Here is a 17,796-nt window from a genome sequence, read left to right on the forward strand (position 1 = left end):
AGGGGTGGAATACTTATTTCCCTCATTAAAATGCAATTCAATTTATAACATTTTTGACATGCGGTTTTTGTTGTTATTCTTTCTCTCACAGTTCAAATTAACCTACCATTAAAATTATAGACTGATAATTTGTCAGCGGGCAAATGTACAATATCAGCAGGGGATCAAATACTTTTTCCCTCACTGTGTTTATATATATATATATATATATATATATATATATATATATATATATATATATATATATAAATAAATAATTATAATTTGTTTGTCTTGATTTACTATTTTCTATCAATTAATATTATTTCTTTAAATTATATATAATAATGATATGAGCTGTCAATGTTTAAAATAATGTGCACAATTTACAATAAATAACATTAAGTTTACAGTAGTTAGTATAACAAGCACTATAATGGTACTGTCACTTTTAGAGTTTAACGCGCATTCACAGTGTAGGAAAAAAGCATAGAAGGTGTAAAATCAAGCGATGTTTCCGGGTAATTTTATTTATGATCACATGCACAGACATATGCATATGCATGTACATATGCAATATTTCATATTTCGAAATATCAAGTTTTGCCTCAATATGGTTTGATATATTACAAATTCAATATATCATCCCATCCCTACAAGGCACCGTAATGTCTTGATACCGCTATATATTTTTTAAAGTTATCGTACCGTGAACATTTCATAACATTACACCCCTACACATAATAAAACAAGCCTGTATGAGAGACACATTTTTACAAGTTCTAGTCTAGAGACATACTACAGAATCTCTCCATTTCACTTTTGCAATTGAACATCATTTTACATAAATTCTAATGCAGAGCACAAAATGTTAGCTATTTGCTATATTGCTTTACAAGAAAGAGTTCTGTATGCAAGTGAGTTCTTTTGAAAAAGGCTTTTAAAAGCAACTGCTTGCCCAGAGAAGTAGGTGGCCAAGCTGTAGCACAGACAAACAAGCCAAAAGACACAGCATGTAGGGCCTATATAACTGCGTGTTTCTTCAACATCGGGCACATTCAACACAGGACTTCAAGAAAGTAAAGTCTTGTAAAAACATTTTTCACACTCTCACTTTAATTTTTTTTAAATGTGTATATGTCCCCCACAATGTATGTACATGTATCACAGGAGAGTAATTTCCTTTTTGTCTTTTAAAAAAAAACAAAATCATGAAAATTTCCACCAGAGGTCTTTCGACCTCATCTCAAATTCTGTATTATGTTTAACATAATTCTGGAGGAAATGACGAATTATAATTTTTATGTTTTTTTTTAAATAAAATGTCTTTGGTCTTGTTTAGGCTTAATTTACAGCTAACATTTATGTATCATTAACACGCACAAATAACATTTTCAAACCTTTTGCATGCTTTCTGAATTTGGCAAAATTACAAAACAAATTGGCAAAATTGTTTGGTGTGGTAGAAATTATGACATAACTGTGGACAGGGGATCTTCTCACACAATAAATATTGAAACTAAAACATGCAAACATTTGTAATTTCCCAATAGTATTTATAGTTTCATATCGAAAGTCTAGGTCTGGGACAAGGTTAATTTGTTTTTTAAAAACTACCAAAAATAGATGAAGGCCTGGTAAAAAGTTTCAAAGTTTATATGTGAACTTGAAATCTATTAGTTTTAATAAAAATCTGATACTTAATGCAAAAATTATTGTGCTTTATAATAGTGGTCGACCGATATGGGTTTTTAATGGCTGATGCTGATATCCAGAAAGCAGGGTGACCGATAGTTTGATACAATGCAGATATAGTAAATAATGTAAACATTAAAAAAATGATAAACTCTTACTTAGCACTTTATTTATTACATTTCATACAAAACTTAAACTTTGTAAAAAATTATCTTAAATTTCTTTCTAGAATTATAAATAATAGATTGCATTTTTGTTATGACCCAATACATTTTTGTCATTTATTTCTACATGAAGAAATGTTTTATATAATAGGAAAAAGGAAATAACAGTACACACAGTAGTCCAGCAGCCATGGATGGCATGTATGCATTAGCAATCGAGTGGGGTGGTGTGGCTCGTCAAGCTGGCTGACAGCTGTTTCTCTTTACAGTGATAGCGGAGAGATGCCTTAAAACAGCCAAACATGCCGGAGGATGTCAGAGAGAGAGAGAGAGAGAGAGAGAGAGAGAGAGAGAGAGACGCAAGCGGGTTTGCTGCTTGTTTGTTTATGTTGAGTTTAAGTTTACCATTAAACTTTATATTTACTATTCAGCTTGATCCCGCCTCCTCCTTGCCTGTCCTGGAACAGTTACAGTGGTGCCAAAACCCAGGAAGGAGGAGGGATGCACTGTAACGGAGTCCTCGCCACTGCCATCTACCAGGGGAGCAGCCGCGACCATCTGCCTGGGGACGGAGGGGTCACTGCCAGCCGCCGAGAGCCGGAGGAACTACGGTCATCTGCCAAGAAGGGGAGGAGTGGTTCCATCCACCAGGGGCCAGAGAACTCACTGCTGTCCGCTTGGGAAAGGAGCAAGCCGGTTGAGGACAGGGTGACAGCGTGTCCGGGAGCCAGCGGGCAAGTTCTTCTTTCTCTCTCTTTCTGTTTCTACCTTCCTCTGGCATGTTCGGCTGTTTTAAAACATCTCTTCACTATCACTGTAATGAGAAACAACTGTTAAAGATTATGTCAACCAGTTTGACGAGCCACACCACTCCCTCTCTCCCGCATACAGACACATGACCACACCCCATCACCACAAGACCCAATCAAACCAATTGTACATACAGTACATAGAGAATGTCACATGTACTCATAGCCCACATGAAACGCCTTTACTTTGAAGATGCACTCACGCACTCATTCACATCCAGAGTGAACAGCAGCAATCTACTGAGAGTTTAAATGCTGTGGATTGCCTGCTTTGATTGTTACAGTCTGACCGTCATGATTTTGAAATATTTAAGTAACTATTGATCCTTATCCTGAAGTTTTGATTCTGGATGATGGAATTTGCATTTCAGAGGGATATATTAGATGAGTGCTCGACAAGAAAACTGAATTTTCATGAGGTTCGTGAATGACATCTGTTTAACCCTCTGTGGTCTGAGGGTGTTTTGGGCCCTGGAGAAGTTTTAACATGCCTTGACATTTGTGCTTTTTTCAGTTGCTTAAAAACACATTAATGGCTTAAGTCTGATAACTGGGTTGGGCTACAATAATATGTGAGCAACATGTGTGTACATGTTTGTATTTTTGAGAAAATAATGTTTATGCATGCTTTTTGAAAAACAAAATGTGTTAAGTAATTGAAATAAGGCCATATAACACATACTAAACATTTGTCCACAAGCCTTTTGAGAACTGGATCGTGTAGCCTAGAGTTTTTGCTACAAAATGATGTGAAAACCATCCTTATCACTCATTCATACAAAACAATATTTTTGTAAGACACTTTTAGTGTTAGAAAGGTCATATGTGAGGAGGCGTGAACTATAATGAATATTGATTGTAATTCAGACCTGAGGAGACAAAATACCCCTCCCCTGGGCTGATCAATGAGGAATGTGACAGAAAGAGAATGAATGTGAGGAGACTTAATGATCAAAATCAAGTTTTAAGTTAAAAGAAGATATCTGACTATACATTTTCTTTACATAAAGACTTTACTTTATTTTAGACCTACACTACCATTTAAAAGAAGTCTCTTCTGCTCACCAAGACTGCATTAATTTGATCCAAAGTAAAAACAGTGATATTTTGAACTATTTTTACAATTTAAAAGAACAGTTTTCAATTTGAATATATTGTAAAATGCAATTTGTGATCAAAGCTGAATTTTCAGCATCATTACTACAGAAATCATGATCCTTCATAAATCATAATAATATGCTGATTTTCTAATATGGGCATATTTAAAGTGCATTTTACTAATTTAACCTGAACACATATTTGCAAGCACAAGCTTTGTTGATGAAAATGAGGCAGCATAAACACTAGTTTTAAAAACATTTTTATATCATATTACATATCATATTTATATCTCTCTTCAAAATACAAACATTCATCGGAGTCGAGCTCTTCTTCTGAGGAAAATTGTAACTCTTCATCACTATCCAGGAGTTTTCTCACTTGTGTATCATGCTGTCTTCCAAAGTGAATGAACTAAATGTTTTCAAGGCACAGTCGGGGACATTTACCATTTGATTTTATCGTCTCAGCACATTAAGAATGGCACGCTCTGCTTGTCATTTCATACAGATTACATTGCAGGAGAATATTTGTTTTAAATTTGAATTGTTTTATTTAAAAGTAGACATTTTAAGCTTTCTTTAGACATATGTTTCATGTTTGTGTGATAAGTATTCGCAGAGTTTGCTCGCGAACCCAGAGACTGCTTACAGCTCACCCTTTTTATTTTCTTTATTTTACAAAAGCACAAGGATTTGTTGTTATTGTGAGTGAACACAAATAAAAGTAGACCCTTTATAGTCTCTAAAGATGTCTTACAATTATTTGTATGCCCCAAAATGACGGAGAATTTTATGTTGTTTCCGTCGACCCCAGAGGGTTGAACGAGATATCCACATATTTGCAGAAGTTATATGATATAAGTTTTATTGATATTTGCCTTTTTAATCATTAGACAAGAAAGTTAAAAGTTACAGGGAACTGCTCAGTAGAGGCTGATCAAAACACTTTAGAGGAAGAAATATGAGTGCTCCACAGGATGCTGGATTTGCTCAAGTTTTGTGAGGTTTTTGTATAACATCTGTTTAAATGTGTTCCACTCACCTCTGTTGGCGAAGCACTGCTGTTGGATCTACGGCGCATCACCAGCGACTTTCTCCTTCTCTGCACGCTGTGCAGTCCACGCCCCTAGGCGCTTCGACAGCGCTTCTCTCTAAAAGAGTGTTTTCCTCCTAAAATAGTTTGTATTCTTTAAAAGATTTCTACACAAAGAGAAATATACAGCAGGTGTTGAACGTCCTTTTCAGGACGCGTCTTTTTAAAGATGCCTTTCCGCCTCTGGGTAGTTCCTGGATGCGGTCAATATCACTCCAAAATTATGGTCATAGACGCTGCCTCGTGTGCCTGGGTAGCGATCATACTGAGGCAGCGTTTGTGGATGTACTCACTGCGAGAACATGACCATGGCAGCATTGCGGACGCAGCTTTCATTCCTTAAAGTGAATGCCACTTTAGCCGCCCCCCGCGTCGCTCCTCCTTCCCACAGGATTGAGCATGCCATGGCTCTCCTGCAGGTTCACCAAGGCAAGGCACTTAAAGAATTGCACCTGGGTAGTCCCGACCCAGATGTGCTGCAGGAACTGTGCTCTCCCACCGACCTCGCTCCCAGAGCCACAAAGGTCACAGCGTAGGCACTAGGGTGGGCGATGGCCACCCTCGTGGTCCAGGAATGCCACCTCTGGCTGAACATGGTTGAGATGGCACGCTTTATCAATGCCCCCATCTCCCTGCTTAGCCTCTTCGGTGACACCATCGATGACTTTGCCCAACAGTTTTCGGAGGTGAAGAGGTAGACGGAGGCTATTTCTCACATCATTCCGTGGCGTCGTCCTAGCACAGCCTGCGCCTGAGGGAGTCCCCTGCGGCCAAACAACAGGCAGCTCCGCCTCAACCCGGGCCCAGCTCTCAGCCCCAGCATCTCCAGAACCCCTTCTAGGACCCGGAAAGCTCCTAAGCGCTCCTGAGATGGAAGACCCTGGCAGTCAGATGTTCGCTCCGGAGCTGGTACCAAGACCACTCCGTCCCCCGGTGGAGGGCCAGGAGGAAAATCCATATTTTCTTTATTTTCCTTTGCCGCACCCCCTTTTGGCTGCGGTACCCACATTCTCAATAAATTAGTGATTTCCTCACTCCCTGGGTCATCCAGCCAAGTGCGTGCCATTCTCACGGCTCCCCAGCTCCAAAATCCTACAGTCCCGGTTCCCCGGGACTCAGTCACCTTGCCTCCCGACGCGCTATTACCTGCTCCCCCTGCCACGAAGCCCCACCTGGTAAGTCAAAAACGATCTTCCCTCTAGTGACCCTCTTGCGTGAAGTCTGGAGGCATGGCTTTTGCTGTCCAACCCATCGCGTTAGCTGACCAGGACCATCTGACTGATTCAATTCACCAGGCTCCTACCTCATTTCAGGGGTATTCGCTCCACCTCAATGAGATGCGAGAATGCCAGCGCCTTACGGGCAGAGATTACAACCCTACCACTCAAGGACGCGATAGAGCCCGCCGAGATGAAGAAGGTTTTCTACAGCGCTTAATTCATCGTACCCAAAAAAGGTGGTGGTTGCGGCCAATTTTGGACTTGCAAGTTCTCAACCGGTCTTTAGACAAACTCCTGTCCAAAATGCTCACGCAGAAACAGATTCTGACCTGCGTTCAGCATCAAAATTGGTTCGTGGCAGTAGACCTGAAGGACGTGTACTTTCACGTCTCTATCTTGCCTCGACACTGACCCTTCCTACGGTTAACGTTCGACAGCCAGGCATATAAGATCAGTACAAGGTCCTCCCCTTCAGCCTGTCCCTGTCCCCTTGCATCTTCACGAAGGTCGCAGAGGCAGCCCTTGCCCGTTACAGCAAGTGGGCATCTGCATACTCAACTACCTCAATGACTGGTTCATTCTAGCTCACTCTCGAGATTACTATGCACTCACAGTGACCAGGTTCTCAAGCACCTCAGCCATCTAGGGCTTCTGGTCAACTGGGAAAAGAGCAAGCTCGTCCCTGTTCAGAGCATCTCTTTCTCGGCATTGAGTTACACTCAGTCTCAATGACAGCACACCTCACGAACGAGCACGTACAATCGGTGATCAGGTGCCTTGCTCTCTTCGAGCCTGGCACAAAGGTTCCTCTAAAACAGTTTCAGAGGCTCCTGGGGCATATGGCATCCTCGGCCGTGGTCGTGCCGCTCGGGTTGATGCATATGAGACCACTTCAGCACTGGCTTCAGACTCGAGTCCCGAGATGGGTATGGTGCCGTGACACATACCGTGTGTTAATCACCCCTTCCTGCCATCAGACATTCAACCCTTGGACAGACCTCTGTTTTCTGCAGACTGGAGTCCCCATACAGCAGGTGTCCAGACACCTCTAAACAGGGTTGGGGTGCCGTGTGGAACGGGCATGCAGCCGCTGGCTCCTGGGTAGGGCCCCGGCTGCGTTGGCACATCAACTGCCTAGAATTTCTGGCAGTATTAATTGCCCTCCCCCCGCTGATTCGGGGCAAGCACGTCTTGGTCTGTTCAGACAGCACCGCAATGGTAGCGTACATAAATCACCAAAGCGGCATGCACTCTCAGATCACTGCACACCACTCATATCCCCGGCAACCTCAACACGACAGCAGACGAGCTGTCACGACAGGTTCCGCCCAGCGGAGAGTGGAGGCTCCACCCCTAGGTGGTCCAGCTGATTTGGGACCGGTTCGGCATAGCACAGGTAGATCTCCTTGCCTCCCAAGACAATTCCCACTGCCCGCTCTGGTACTCCCTGACAGAGGCCCCTCTCGGGACAGATAGCCCCAGCCACTTTACGCTCCATGCAAGAAACCAGAAGGTTTATATACACTTAGGCTGAAGTCATTAAAACAAATTTTTTAACCATTCCACAGATTTAATATTAGCAAATTACAGTTTTGGCAAGTCATTTAGGACATTTACTTTGTGCATAACACAAGCAATTTTACCAACAATTGTTTACAGGCAGATTATTTAACTTTTAATTGACTATATCACAATTCCAGTGAGTCAGAAGTTTACATACACCAAGTTAACTGTGCCTTGAAGCAGCTTGGAAAATTCCAGAAAATGATGCCAAGCCTTCAGATAATAAGCCAATTAGCTTCAGATAGGTGTACCTGAGGATGTATTTTAAGGCCTACCTTCAAACTCAGTGCCTCTTTGCTTGACATCATGGGAAAATCAAAGGAAATCAGCCAAGATGTCAGAAACACAAATTGTGGACCACCACAGGTCTGGTTTATCCTTGGGAGCAATTTCCAAACACCTGAAGGTACCAAGTTTATCTGCACAAACAATAGTATGCAAGTATAAACATCATGGTACCACGCAGCCATTATACCACTCAGGAAGGAGACGCATTCTGTCTCCTAGAGATTAATGCAGTTTGGTGCAAAAATGCTAATCAATCCCAGAAAAACAGCAAAGGACCTTGTGAAGATGCTGGAGGAAACAGGTAGACAAGTATCTATATACACAGTAAAAGGAGTCCTATATCGACATAAACTGAAAAGCTGCTCAGCAAGGAAGAAGCCACTGCTCCAAAACCACCATAAAAATGCCATACTACATTTTGCAAGTGCACATGGGGACAAAGATCTTACTTTTTGGAGAAATGTCCTCTGGTCTAATGAAACAAAAATTGAACTGTTTGGCCATAATGACCATCATCCAAAATTCCAGCAAATTATTGTGAGAAGCTTGTGGAAGGCTACCCAAAACATTTAAAATGTAAAGTTAAAATGTAAAGGCAATGCTACCAAATACTAACAAAGTGTATATAAACTTCTGACCCATTGGGAATGTGATGAAAGTAAATAAATTATCCATCCATCCATCCATCGTCAACCACTTATCCTGTGTACAGGGTCGCGGGGGGCTGGAGCCTATCCCAGCTAACATTGGGCGAAAGGCGGGGGACACACCCTGGACAGGTCGCCAGTTAAATAAATTATTAAATAAATAATTCTCTCTACTACTATTCTGACATTTCACATTCTTAAAATAAAGTAGTGATCCTAACTGACTTAAGACAGGGAATGTTTTCTACGATTAATTTCAGGAATTGTGAAAAACAGAGTTTAAATGTATTTGGCTAAAGTGTATGTAAACATCTGACTTCAACTGTTCCATCCTTGAATTTTGTTGAATGTTGGTAATATTAGTTCAATAGTGTAATAAGGTTGACACGCTCTTTCGTGTGGTAAACAAATGACAGGAGAGAGGAGCTGTTTGAATTATACTCCATCTTGTATTCCACGCTATTATCATGATACCTGTGCCTGGCGGAGACTTTATGCAGGACACGCTGGTTTAGTGTAAATAAAGCGCTTAGAGCACGTAAGCAAACGGACCGAACTCTGAGCACTTTTGTTACTCTAAGCATGAGATGGATTTGTGGAGCTCAGAACTGCTCAGAAAACACTGTTAAATTCTCTAACTTAAAGGGGACCTATTATGCAAAATTCACTTTTGCATGGTGTTTGTTCATAAATGTGAGTCGGCAGTGTGTGTACACAACCACCCTACAATGTTAAAAGTCCACCAACTCTTCTTACTTATATTTCTATTAATTAAAAACAGTGCGTAAAAATGAATGGTTTTCGTTTCTGCTCTAAAGTGAAGTTACGATAGAGCAGGTCTCACCCACGACTGGTGACGGACTCCGCCCTATTATCATTAGATAGAGTGATCTACAAACAGTCTGACATTTTTTTCCATGCTGGAGCAGATACAGTGAAAAGAATAATGTTTCATTTTCGTAAGCATCATAAGTGTTAAGTTGTTGGCTGTAAAATTGAACATATGAGTCTTCCTGTACTCCCGGCATCAGAGTCACTGAAGACGCAGTGGACAAGTTTTGTTTTTGAAGGAAATGTGCCCCAAAACATAAAAAAATGTGTGTATGTTTGTGCAAACCATTTTACACCGGACTGTTTTGTGAATGAGTGACAATATAAAGCAGGATTTAAAAAAAAATTGATTCTCAAGCATGGATCAGTACCAACTGTTCGTGTTCCAGTTTTATATCCTGAAGATGCAAGTATCGCACTTTATATTTTGTGAATGTTTGCAAATCGCCTTTCCGAATGTGCTTGTTAGCTGATTCCACGGCTAATGCAGCTAAAGTTACCATTGTCTCTGACTGTATTCACGGAGACCAGATATACTTTTATGGCTGAACTCATATTGGTTCTGATTTGTTGTTGCTGTAGTATCTGAAGCATGAGCTGTAAAGGCACAGCCCTCTTCCAGAAAGGGCCGGGGAGCAGCAGCTCATTTGCATTTAAAGATACACACACAAAATCAGTGTGTTTTTGATTCCACCCAAAAAGAGGCATTAATAACATGGTATAATAAATTAAGCGTGGGGTATTTTGAGCTGAAACTTCACAGACACATTCTGGGGACACCTGAGACTTATATTACATATTGTAAAAAGGGGCATAATAGGTCTCCTTTAAAATAGACTGGACAGAGCTGTGCATATAATCTTCGAAGTGAGCAAACTATTTATTTAAATCGCAACACTTTGCGATTTACTTCACGCCATGAATCAGATGAAGATTTCCAGCGATAAATAACATAAATTCCACTCTCTACCTCAAACAAAGTTATTGTATGCTGCATCGGATGCAGCTCTTTGTCTTTTGAACTATTATGTACTGGATTTTTAAATTGATCTGCCAGTTAGGTTTTTTTATATGGTTTAGAAATGGTTATTGTTAGGGGTAGGTGGGATTAGTGGCTGTAAAATATGTGAAAATGTATTTTGTGTTATAAATTATTGTCACTGTACATTCATATTTATGTTACATCTTTATATGTGGTTGAAAAGTGGTTATGTTTAGGGGTTGGGGTAGGGTTAAGGGATGAAAAACATCTATAAAACAGTAAAATGTAAAAAAAATATTTATTTTGCATGTATCATGCATTATTTTGCATTTATCATGCATTACTTGTACCAATTACCAGTTACTTTGGTTTGTAAAAAATTTGCTAAAATCCGGTACTGTCTCTTTAAGAATGCCAGGTCATCTAGCAGTTCATTGAGTGAATCTGTGTTTTGTTTTTTTTGTTTTTTATTATGAGTGTGCATTAATGAAAGAGGAGTCGACTGGCTTCTTTTCTGCATCTGTGCGTGATTAAAATAATTTATTTTATTTTATGATAAATTACGTATTGTAAAGAAAAGAAAAGGATATTAAAAGAGACATTATACAATAAGAAATAGTTTGCGTGGATCTCGTCTTTGGACACACATTACACAGGACAAGTCAAACTAAGCTTTTATTCTCAACATGCAGTGAAAGGATCTTGGTGCTTCCTCGCCTATATTTTGCTCAACCAGCGGGGAGTGAAATATGAAAAAGCACCAGTGATTTTAATTGAAGTGATTTACTTGCATTGCATAGAGTAAAACTTCGACCTTGGGATTTAAGTTTCAATTTTGAGATCATTCAAAAGAAAATTGGGATGCATCAGAAAATCTATATTTTTACCCTTTCCTATTAGGCAGTATGCTAATCTCAGTCACTATTCATCTTTCAACTTTTTTCCTTACAATGAAAGTGAATGGTGAGTACCGCTATCATTCAGCTTAACATAAAATTTTCTGCTCCACAGAAGAGAGTTATGTGGGTTTGGAACAACATGAGAGTGAGTAAATGATGCCAGATTTTTGTATTTATAGGCAAACTTCTACAGAGTATACATGTGTGGCAGGGCAGAGGGTGGGGCCGGGTCGGGATTCCACACACCCGGCCCCTAATCAGGCTATTCAAACCTCAGAGAGGGATAAAGGCTGACTGGAAGCTGCAGTGCGACAGAGAGAGAGATTTACAGACAGCTGTCCGACACCTGTGTGTGTGTGTCTTCTTGGTTTAGTTCTTCATTAAACTATTATTTATATCGTTAAGCCGGTTCTAGCCGCCTCCTTTCCTTTAATCCCTTTACAACATGTTTGTCAGTGTTTTAAATTTTATTGTGCAAATAGATACATTATTTTCATACATGTAACAGTAAACAATGCTTGCTTACCTGCGCAAAGCACTTGGCGGCACCTCCGGCTTCTCTGATTGGCCGTAGCAGCTTGCCGTGCCATCAGGTATCCGACCTTCCACGTGGAACATGGCAGCAGCAGCAGAACTGATAATTCCCACAGCATCCTGCACACGCTTTTCCAGGGGATAATCCCATTCATCGTATGCCACAGATATTATCCCTGTCGGAAAGGCTTCCGGAGTATGTTTGAGATTTCCTGTTGTCAGACTGGGAACAATCCACACAAAGCCCGCCCCAGTGAGCCCTAGTGAACGGGCTTCATCCAAGACCATCTCTGCTTCAACTTTGGAGCAGTAGAGAAGGATGACCGGTGACTGGATGCGTTTAAGTTGTACATGGGCACGGTCCTCTGGTTCGCCAACGCCATCCAGCGTCACTACACTTTGAAGGTCCCAACGTACAAAGCTGTGGTCCACCGTGACACGCACAGTAGCTATGAACTCCTGGAAACCAGGGAATTTGGTGGTGACCACAGAAAAGACGTGCCAGTCGTACTCCTCCATTATAGCGATCATTAACAGAGCCTCCTGTTGGAGGGAGGCCCCAAACTGGAAAAATGAAGAACTGGCATCCTAGAAGAGAGATCAGGTAGTGGAAGAGAAAAAGAGAAAGGTAAACATATTGAGTAGGAGTGAAGACAGAAAAAGTACAATAAGGAAAATTGAGGGAACAGGAACGAGGAAAGGGGTGCACATACAGTATCAAGACCAGACAGCTAGCAGTTGAATACAGGAAAGGGAAACAACTGAAATTGCTGATCTCTGTCACAATGCAGTCACTGACTAAGTTAAGAATAATGACTGCATCCTAGTGAGGTGACAGCTTGATATCTCCGAATACATAAACACATAAACGAGTGACAATGCAGCTTATGAATATAATGGTTCACGCTCTGTGCAAACACATATATTCTGATCTGTCCACCACTGTGCCTAGACCGATTTCAAATACTGAGTTCAAGCAAACAGTGACACGCCAATAAACAGGCCAGGAGGATGTATTTGACAAGGATTAACCACACACTTGTGAGCAGAATGCAGAAAGAGGCCAAAAGGAATTTAATTTACATGAGGTAAATATATGTTCATCCAATTCAACTAAACTGTACCTCACTGTAACCGAACCCACTGAGAGAATTGAATCTACAGTGCATAACAGAGTCTTGGAGCAATCCATCTTCACAGATCCAAATCTGCATGCACCAAACTTCACATAAACCAATTATTTCGCATTCTAAAAATATATCAGGCAAACAATTCAGAAGACATTGAAACTGTGTCCCAGATACAGCGAGGAATTGATAAATCAATGCAAATGTAGTGGTTGCACTCATGTAGTGGTTGTTTTGTGGATGGCATTGTGAATGCAGCACTTGAGTGTGTAAGAGGCTCTAGGATGAAACTGGATTAAGGGTCGCAATCACACACACACACACACACACACACACACACACACACACACACACACACACACGCACACACATATAGATCTACCCAAATCTCTTTGTCTCAGGTATAAACGCACACAAGCAGAGTTGCATGTATGGAGCTACATGCACACACACACACACACGCAGCATGTCAAATCAATAATATCCAGTCTCCGGCCAGGTGTTGTTAATTAAACTTACAGATTCACACATAAAAAAATTATGTTTTGATACTTGAGGTGCTGAGAGGTATTCCAGTTTTTCAGGAGGTTGCAAAGCATGTAAAGAGGGTAAGGATTTAACCGGAGAGCTGGAGGCTTGCAGGTAGATGCAGGCACGTGCACACACACACACACACACACACACACACACACACACACACACAAACGTACGCGTTGTGTTTCCATGTTTTATGAGGACCTTCCATAGACATAATGTTCCCTTTACAAAAGGCTTCACTACGATGTTGCGCTGCTAAGCGCTACGGGGAACAGCTTTCGCTGTGAGCCGAGCTGAATAATGTGTGGAACACGTCAATGAACATTGACCGGAATGTATAGCCTCGGCTGATGTAATCATTAGATGCACCTGAGGCCAGGCTATAAATGGATACGTCACCAGGTGTCGTCAGAAACTCTTTTTTCAGAGCGATTCTGTTTCTGTGTGTTTCACACACCCTGTCAAAACTTTCTTTCCTCTGTTAGGAGTTAGAATCAGTTAGACAGTGTGCAGTGAACTTTGTTCTTTGTTCTCTTTTTCTCTTCTGTTTAGAAAATATTATATATATATATTTCTAAAAAAAGAGAGAATGACTGAAAGCCGCAAACGGTGCATGTTCCCCTCTTCTCGCTCTATAGCTGAAGACGACACACATCAGTTTTTGCTGTTTGTTTGGGAGCACGCTGCTCTCGCGTTGCAGCAGGGTGGGCGCGAGCACTGCGATTTGCTTTAACAGGCAGAGTGCGTAGTGCTCGCCTCGCTTGCTTCCGGGAGTCAGCACTCTCGAAAAGAAGATCGTTCGTGGGGCTCTTGCATGGTTTTGGCTGAGGAGCAAGAGACGGGTTGATCCCTTTCTCTCACTCTCTCCCCAAACCCAGCTGTTTCTTCACATGATCTCGACGCTTCTCGGATCATGAGGTGGATCGCTATTCTCTTCCCGCCTCCGAGCTTTCCGTCCGTGATAAAAAATCTACGGAGGAATTGCTCGATGTTGTTACTCGTGCGGTTGCCAGATTGGTCTGGCCACGCGAAAAAGAGACCCCCAAACGCTCCAAATTAGGGGATATATTTTATCTTCCAGTCTAAGAAAGGGAACACCTCATGGGTCCCTTCCCTTCTTTGATAACCTCCATGAAGAGCTTTTTCGCTCATGGAGAACCCCCCAAAAAAATATATATTTTATATATATATATATATATATTTCCTTCCCGTGTTCGCATACCCTCGACGTCATTATATTCGACTATCGTGGGTGCTGAGGCACGGAGGTATTCAGTGATGCCGCCGGTCGAAGAGACGCTTGCGGGCTATCTCTCGCCGGGCTCGGCATCGTCACTTAGAAGCCCTCTCTCCCTCAAAGCCTTGTAGGACAACCTCCACTTTAGTGGGAAGGGCTTATCAAGCAGCAGGTCAGGCTGGTGCTGCTCTGCACACTATGCTGTTTTACAGGCGTACCAGGCTGACCCCCTGGACGACCTGAGTGTGGGTTCTGCGCTTGACGAGCAAGCCGCAGACCCGCCTCGGTCCTGACTGAAGGGAGGCTCAAAAACAAAGCGTGGCGAGTCGTGCTCCTCCTCCCAGGGATTGGGGACAGTCTCGCCGCCCTCGCCAGCCCCGAAGCAAGACCCAAGAGAAAACCCTGACGGTCTTGCACCTAGATTAGGGGGTAGCACCCCTCGAGACGGGGCGCGTGTTTCACTTCACCCCTCCCGGTACCCCCTCGAAGCCCCCCCATTCCCACCACCTCTTGGTGTTTCGGGTTGCAGAGGCTTCCATCAAAATTGGGTGTTAAGGGTGTCAAAATTGGTCGCTGTTCCTGCATCTTATTCAGGACGCGAAACACCCGACAACCCCTCAACACGAAGTGTTAAAATATAATACCCATCTCAGAGATCCTGGCAGCATGGAAACTCCTGCCGGATATATTATTTTTGTGGGTCTTATAAGGGCGTCAGGATTTAATTCACTCGCCGTTTTTCCGTGTTTCAACGGCGTGTTCTCACTACCGTAAACCGGATTTCTTTTTTTGTAAAAACAAAAACTCATTCTCCTGGTTAAAGGGGCCATGGTATGTGTTCCCCTTCCAGAGAGAGAGTTAGGTTATTACACTAAATACTTCCCGTTACCCATGGAGGGTGAGGGGTGGCGTCTGGCTTAGATCTTAAAGCTTGAACTACCCGTGGGTGTTCAAGTCCAAGATGATGCCTGTCAAGACGGTCGTGTCTCAAGCCCTACAACTCGTTTGGCTGGTCAACATCGATCTTATGACGCACTTCTATACTTCATTTAGAAGTTCTGCCACAACATGGAAAGTTCCTGAGGTTCACTTCGGGGGCGAAGTCTTCCAGGGTCAGGTTCTTTCACTCAGCCTAGCCATTTTTACCCGCACATTCACAATGCATGATGTAGCTGGCTCCTTGCGACTCGGGGCATCTGCATTCTGAATTATGTAGACGACTGGCTGATCCTAGCACAGTTCCAGGAACTGGCAGTTCAGCACAGGGACATCGTCTTAGCTCATCTGTTTCTCTGGGGTTGAGGCTCAACACCAAGAAAAGCGTCCTCTCTCCCACTCAGAACACTGTCTATCGGGGCATCGTATGGAGTTCAATCTCAATGTGGGCACAACTGTCTCCCGCTAGGATTGAGTCCATTTAGATCACCCTGAGCAAAGTCAGGCTAGGTCAAGGTTGCACTGTTATCAGTATCAATGATTTCCAGGTCTCAGGGCGAATGCATCCACAGTGATCCCTCTGGACCTTCTGCTCATGAGACCGTTTTTGTTGTGGCCAAAAGCCAGGGGATTCTTCCAAGGGCCAAAACCCCTAGGCTAAATAGGGTTACGCGCCTCAGGCTTCGTTCCCTTTCTATGTGGTTCAGACCCCGGTTTTCTGCCTTGGGTCCCACTCTAGGTGCGTCTTGTTGTCGCAGGCTGCTAACGACAGACGCCTCCCTGATGGGCGGGGTAGCGGCCTTAAGTGGTCGTCCAGCTTAAGGGGATAGGAGGGTCGTCAGCTCGGTTGTCACAGTCACTGTCTCGGGTTGATGGCTGTATTTCCGGCCCTGAAATACCTCCTCCTGAGGCTGCCATGTCTTGGTGCGGGTGGACAATGCAGCGGTAGCCTCTTACATAAATCATCAAGGAGACCCACGTTCTTGTCAGCTGTATTTCTGACACGTTGTGTTCTCCTTAGGGCCCAGGGCAAGCTCCTGTCACTCAGGTCAGTTATATCCCTGGATGCCCGTGATATGGGAGCAGATTTACGGTCCAGACAGAAAATACCAACGGGGAGTTAAGAACTCCACCCTAAGGTAGTAGTTGCCCAGAGTTCGCCAGCAAGGGTTTTTGCCTCTTACTGATAGCACCGCTGGCCGAACAGGGCTTGGTTCTCGGAGCTAATCTCTTCCCTCGACGGCTCAGCCTTTGGCGATGCCGAACAGGAAGGATCTTCTGTCTCAGGCACAGGGCAATATTTCATCCCTGCCCCAAATTGTGGAATCTTTCATGTTTGGCCCCTAAGGGTACCAACTGAGGAACACAGGGCTCTCTCCTGAGGTTATCGAGACCTTTTTAAATGCCGGGCTTTTTCCACTTGGAACAAGTTTGGGTGAAATCTTAGGGCAGAAGAGGACCTCTTCGCCTCTATGAATAGTGCAATGTCTCCTCTACTTCTCCCTGAAATCACCCAGCCCCCTTGGGTCTGGACGTTAAGACACATACATGACCCAGAATGCATCTGTATGTGTTTCTTTCCCCGGTTTCTCTGCTCCCGGGAGTCTTGGCAATGTTCACCAGCAAGGGTCTTGCCTCCTATTAATGGCGCTGCGCTGGCTGAACAGGATATGGTTCTCGGAGTTAATATCTCTCCTCGACGGCTCGCCTTGAGCGATTCCGAACAGGTAGGAGCTTCTTTCTCAGGCTCGGGGGACATATTCATCCCCGGCCCGAATTGTGAAACCTTTCATGCTTGGCCCCTGTAGGGTACCAACTGAGGTTCACAGGGCTTTCTCCTGAAGTTATCGAGACCATTTCAAGTGCTAGGGCTCCCTCCCTTGGAACTGATCTGTTGATAGCGCAATGTCTCCTCTACTTCTCCCCGAGTCACCCAGTCCCCCCCCCTTGGGGGTGCTGATCGTGGTGGCGCATACATGGCACAAATGCTCCTGCATGCATTTCCTTCTAATAAGTTCAAATTACAGAACCAGCTAACTGCCAGTTTGCTTCAGTTCTGGATTTTCTGTGGAAAGAACTGTCAGCGGGCACTTGCCTCACCACTGCCAGGTTCTATGTGGCTCCCACTTCGGCTTGCCACACCTTGGTGGGCGGG

The 17,796-nt window shown here is 43.1% G+C and overlaps 1 protein-coding gene across 1 annotated transcript in view; it reads right to left on the reverse strand.

Annotated features, from left to right (window-relative positions):
* Nucleotides 1–17,796, reverse strand: part of LOC127651424 (glutamate receptor ionotropic, NMDA 2A-like) — a 213,785-nt gene that overhangs the window by 65,438 nt on the left and 130,551 nt on the right. The window contains exon 4 of the mRNA XM_052137234.1: nt 11,797–12,392. Within this exon, the coding sequence (XP_051993194.1) occupies nt 11,797–12,392 (596 nt within the window). The remainder of the gene's footprint in view (nt 1–11,796; nt 12,393–17,796) is intronic.

This window comes from Xyrauchen texanus, chromosome 11 (assembly GCF_025860055.1).
Source record: "Xyrauchen texanus isolate HMW12.3.18 chromosome 11, RBS_HiC_50CHRs, whole genome shotgun sequence".
Taxonomy (NCBI): domain Eukaryota; kingdom Metazoa; phylum Chordata; class Actinopteri; order Cypriniformes; family Catostomidae; genus Xyrauchen; species Xyrauchen texanus.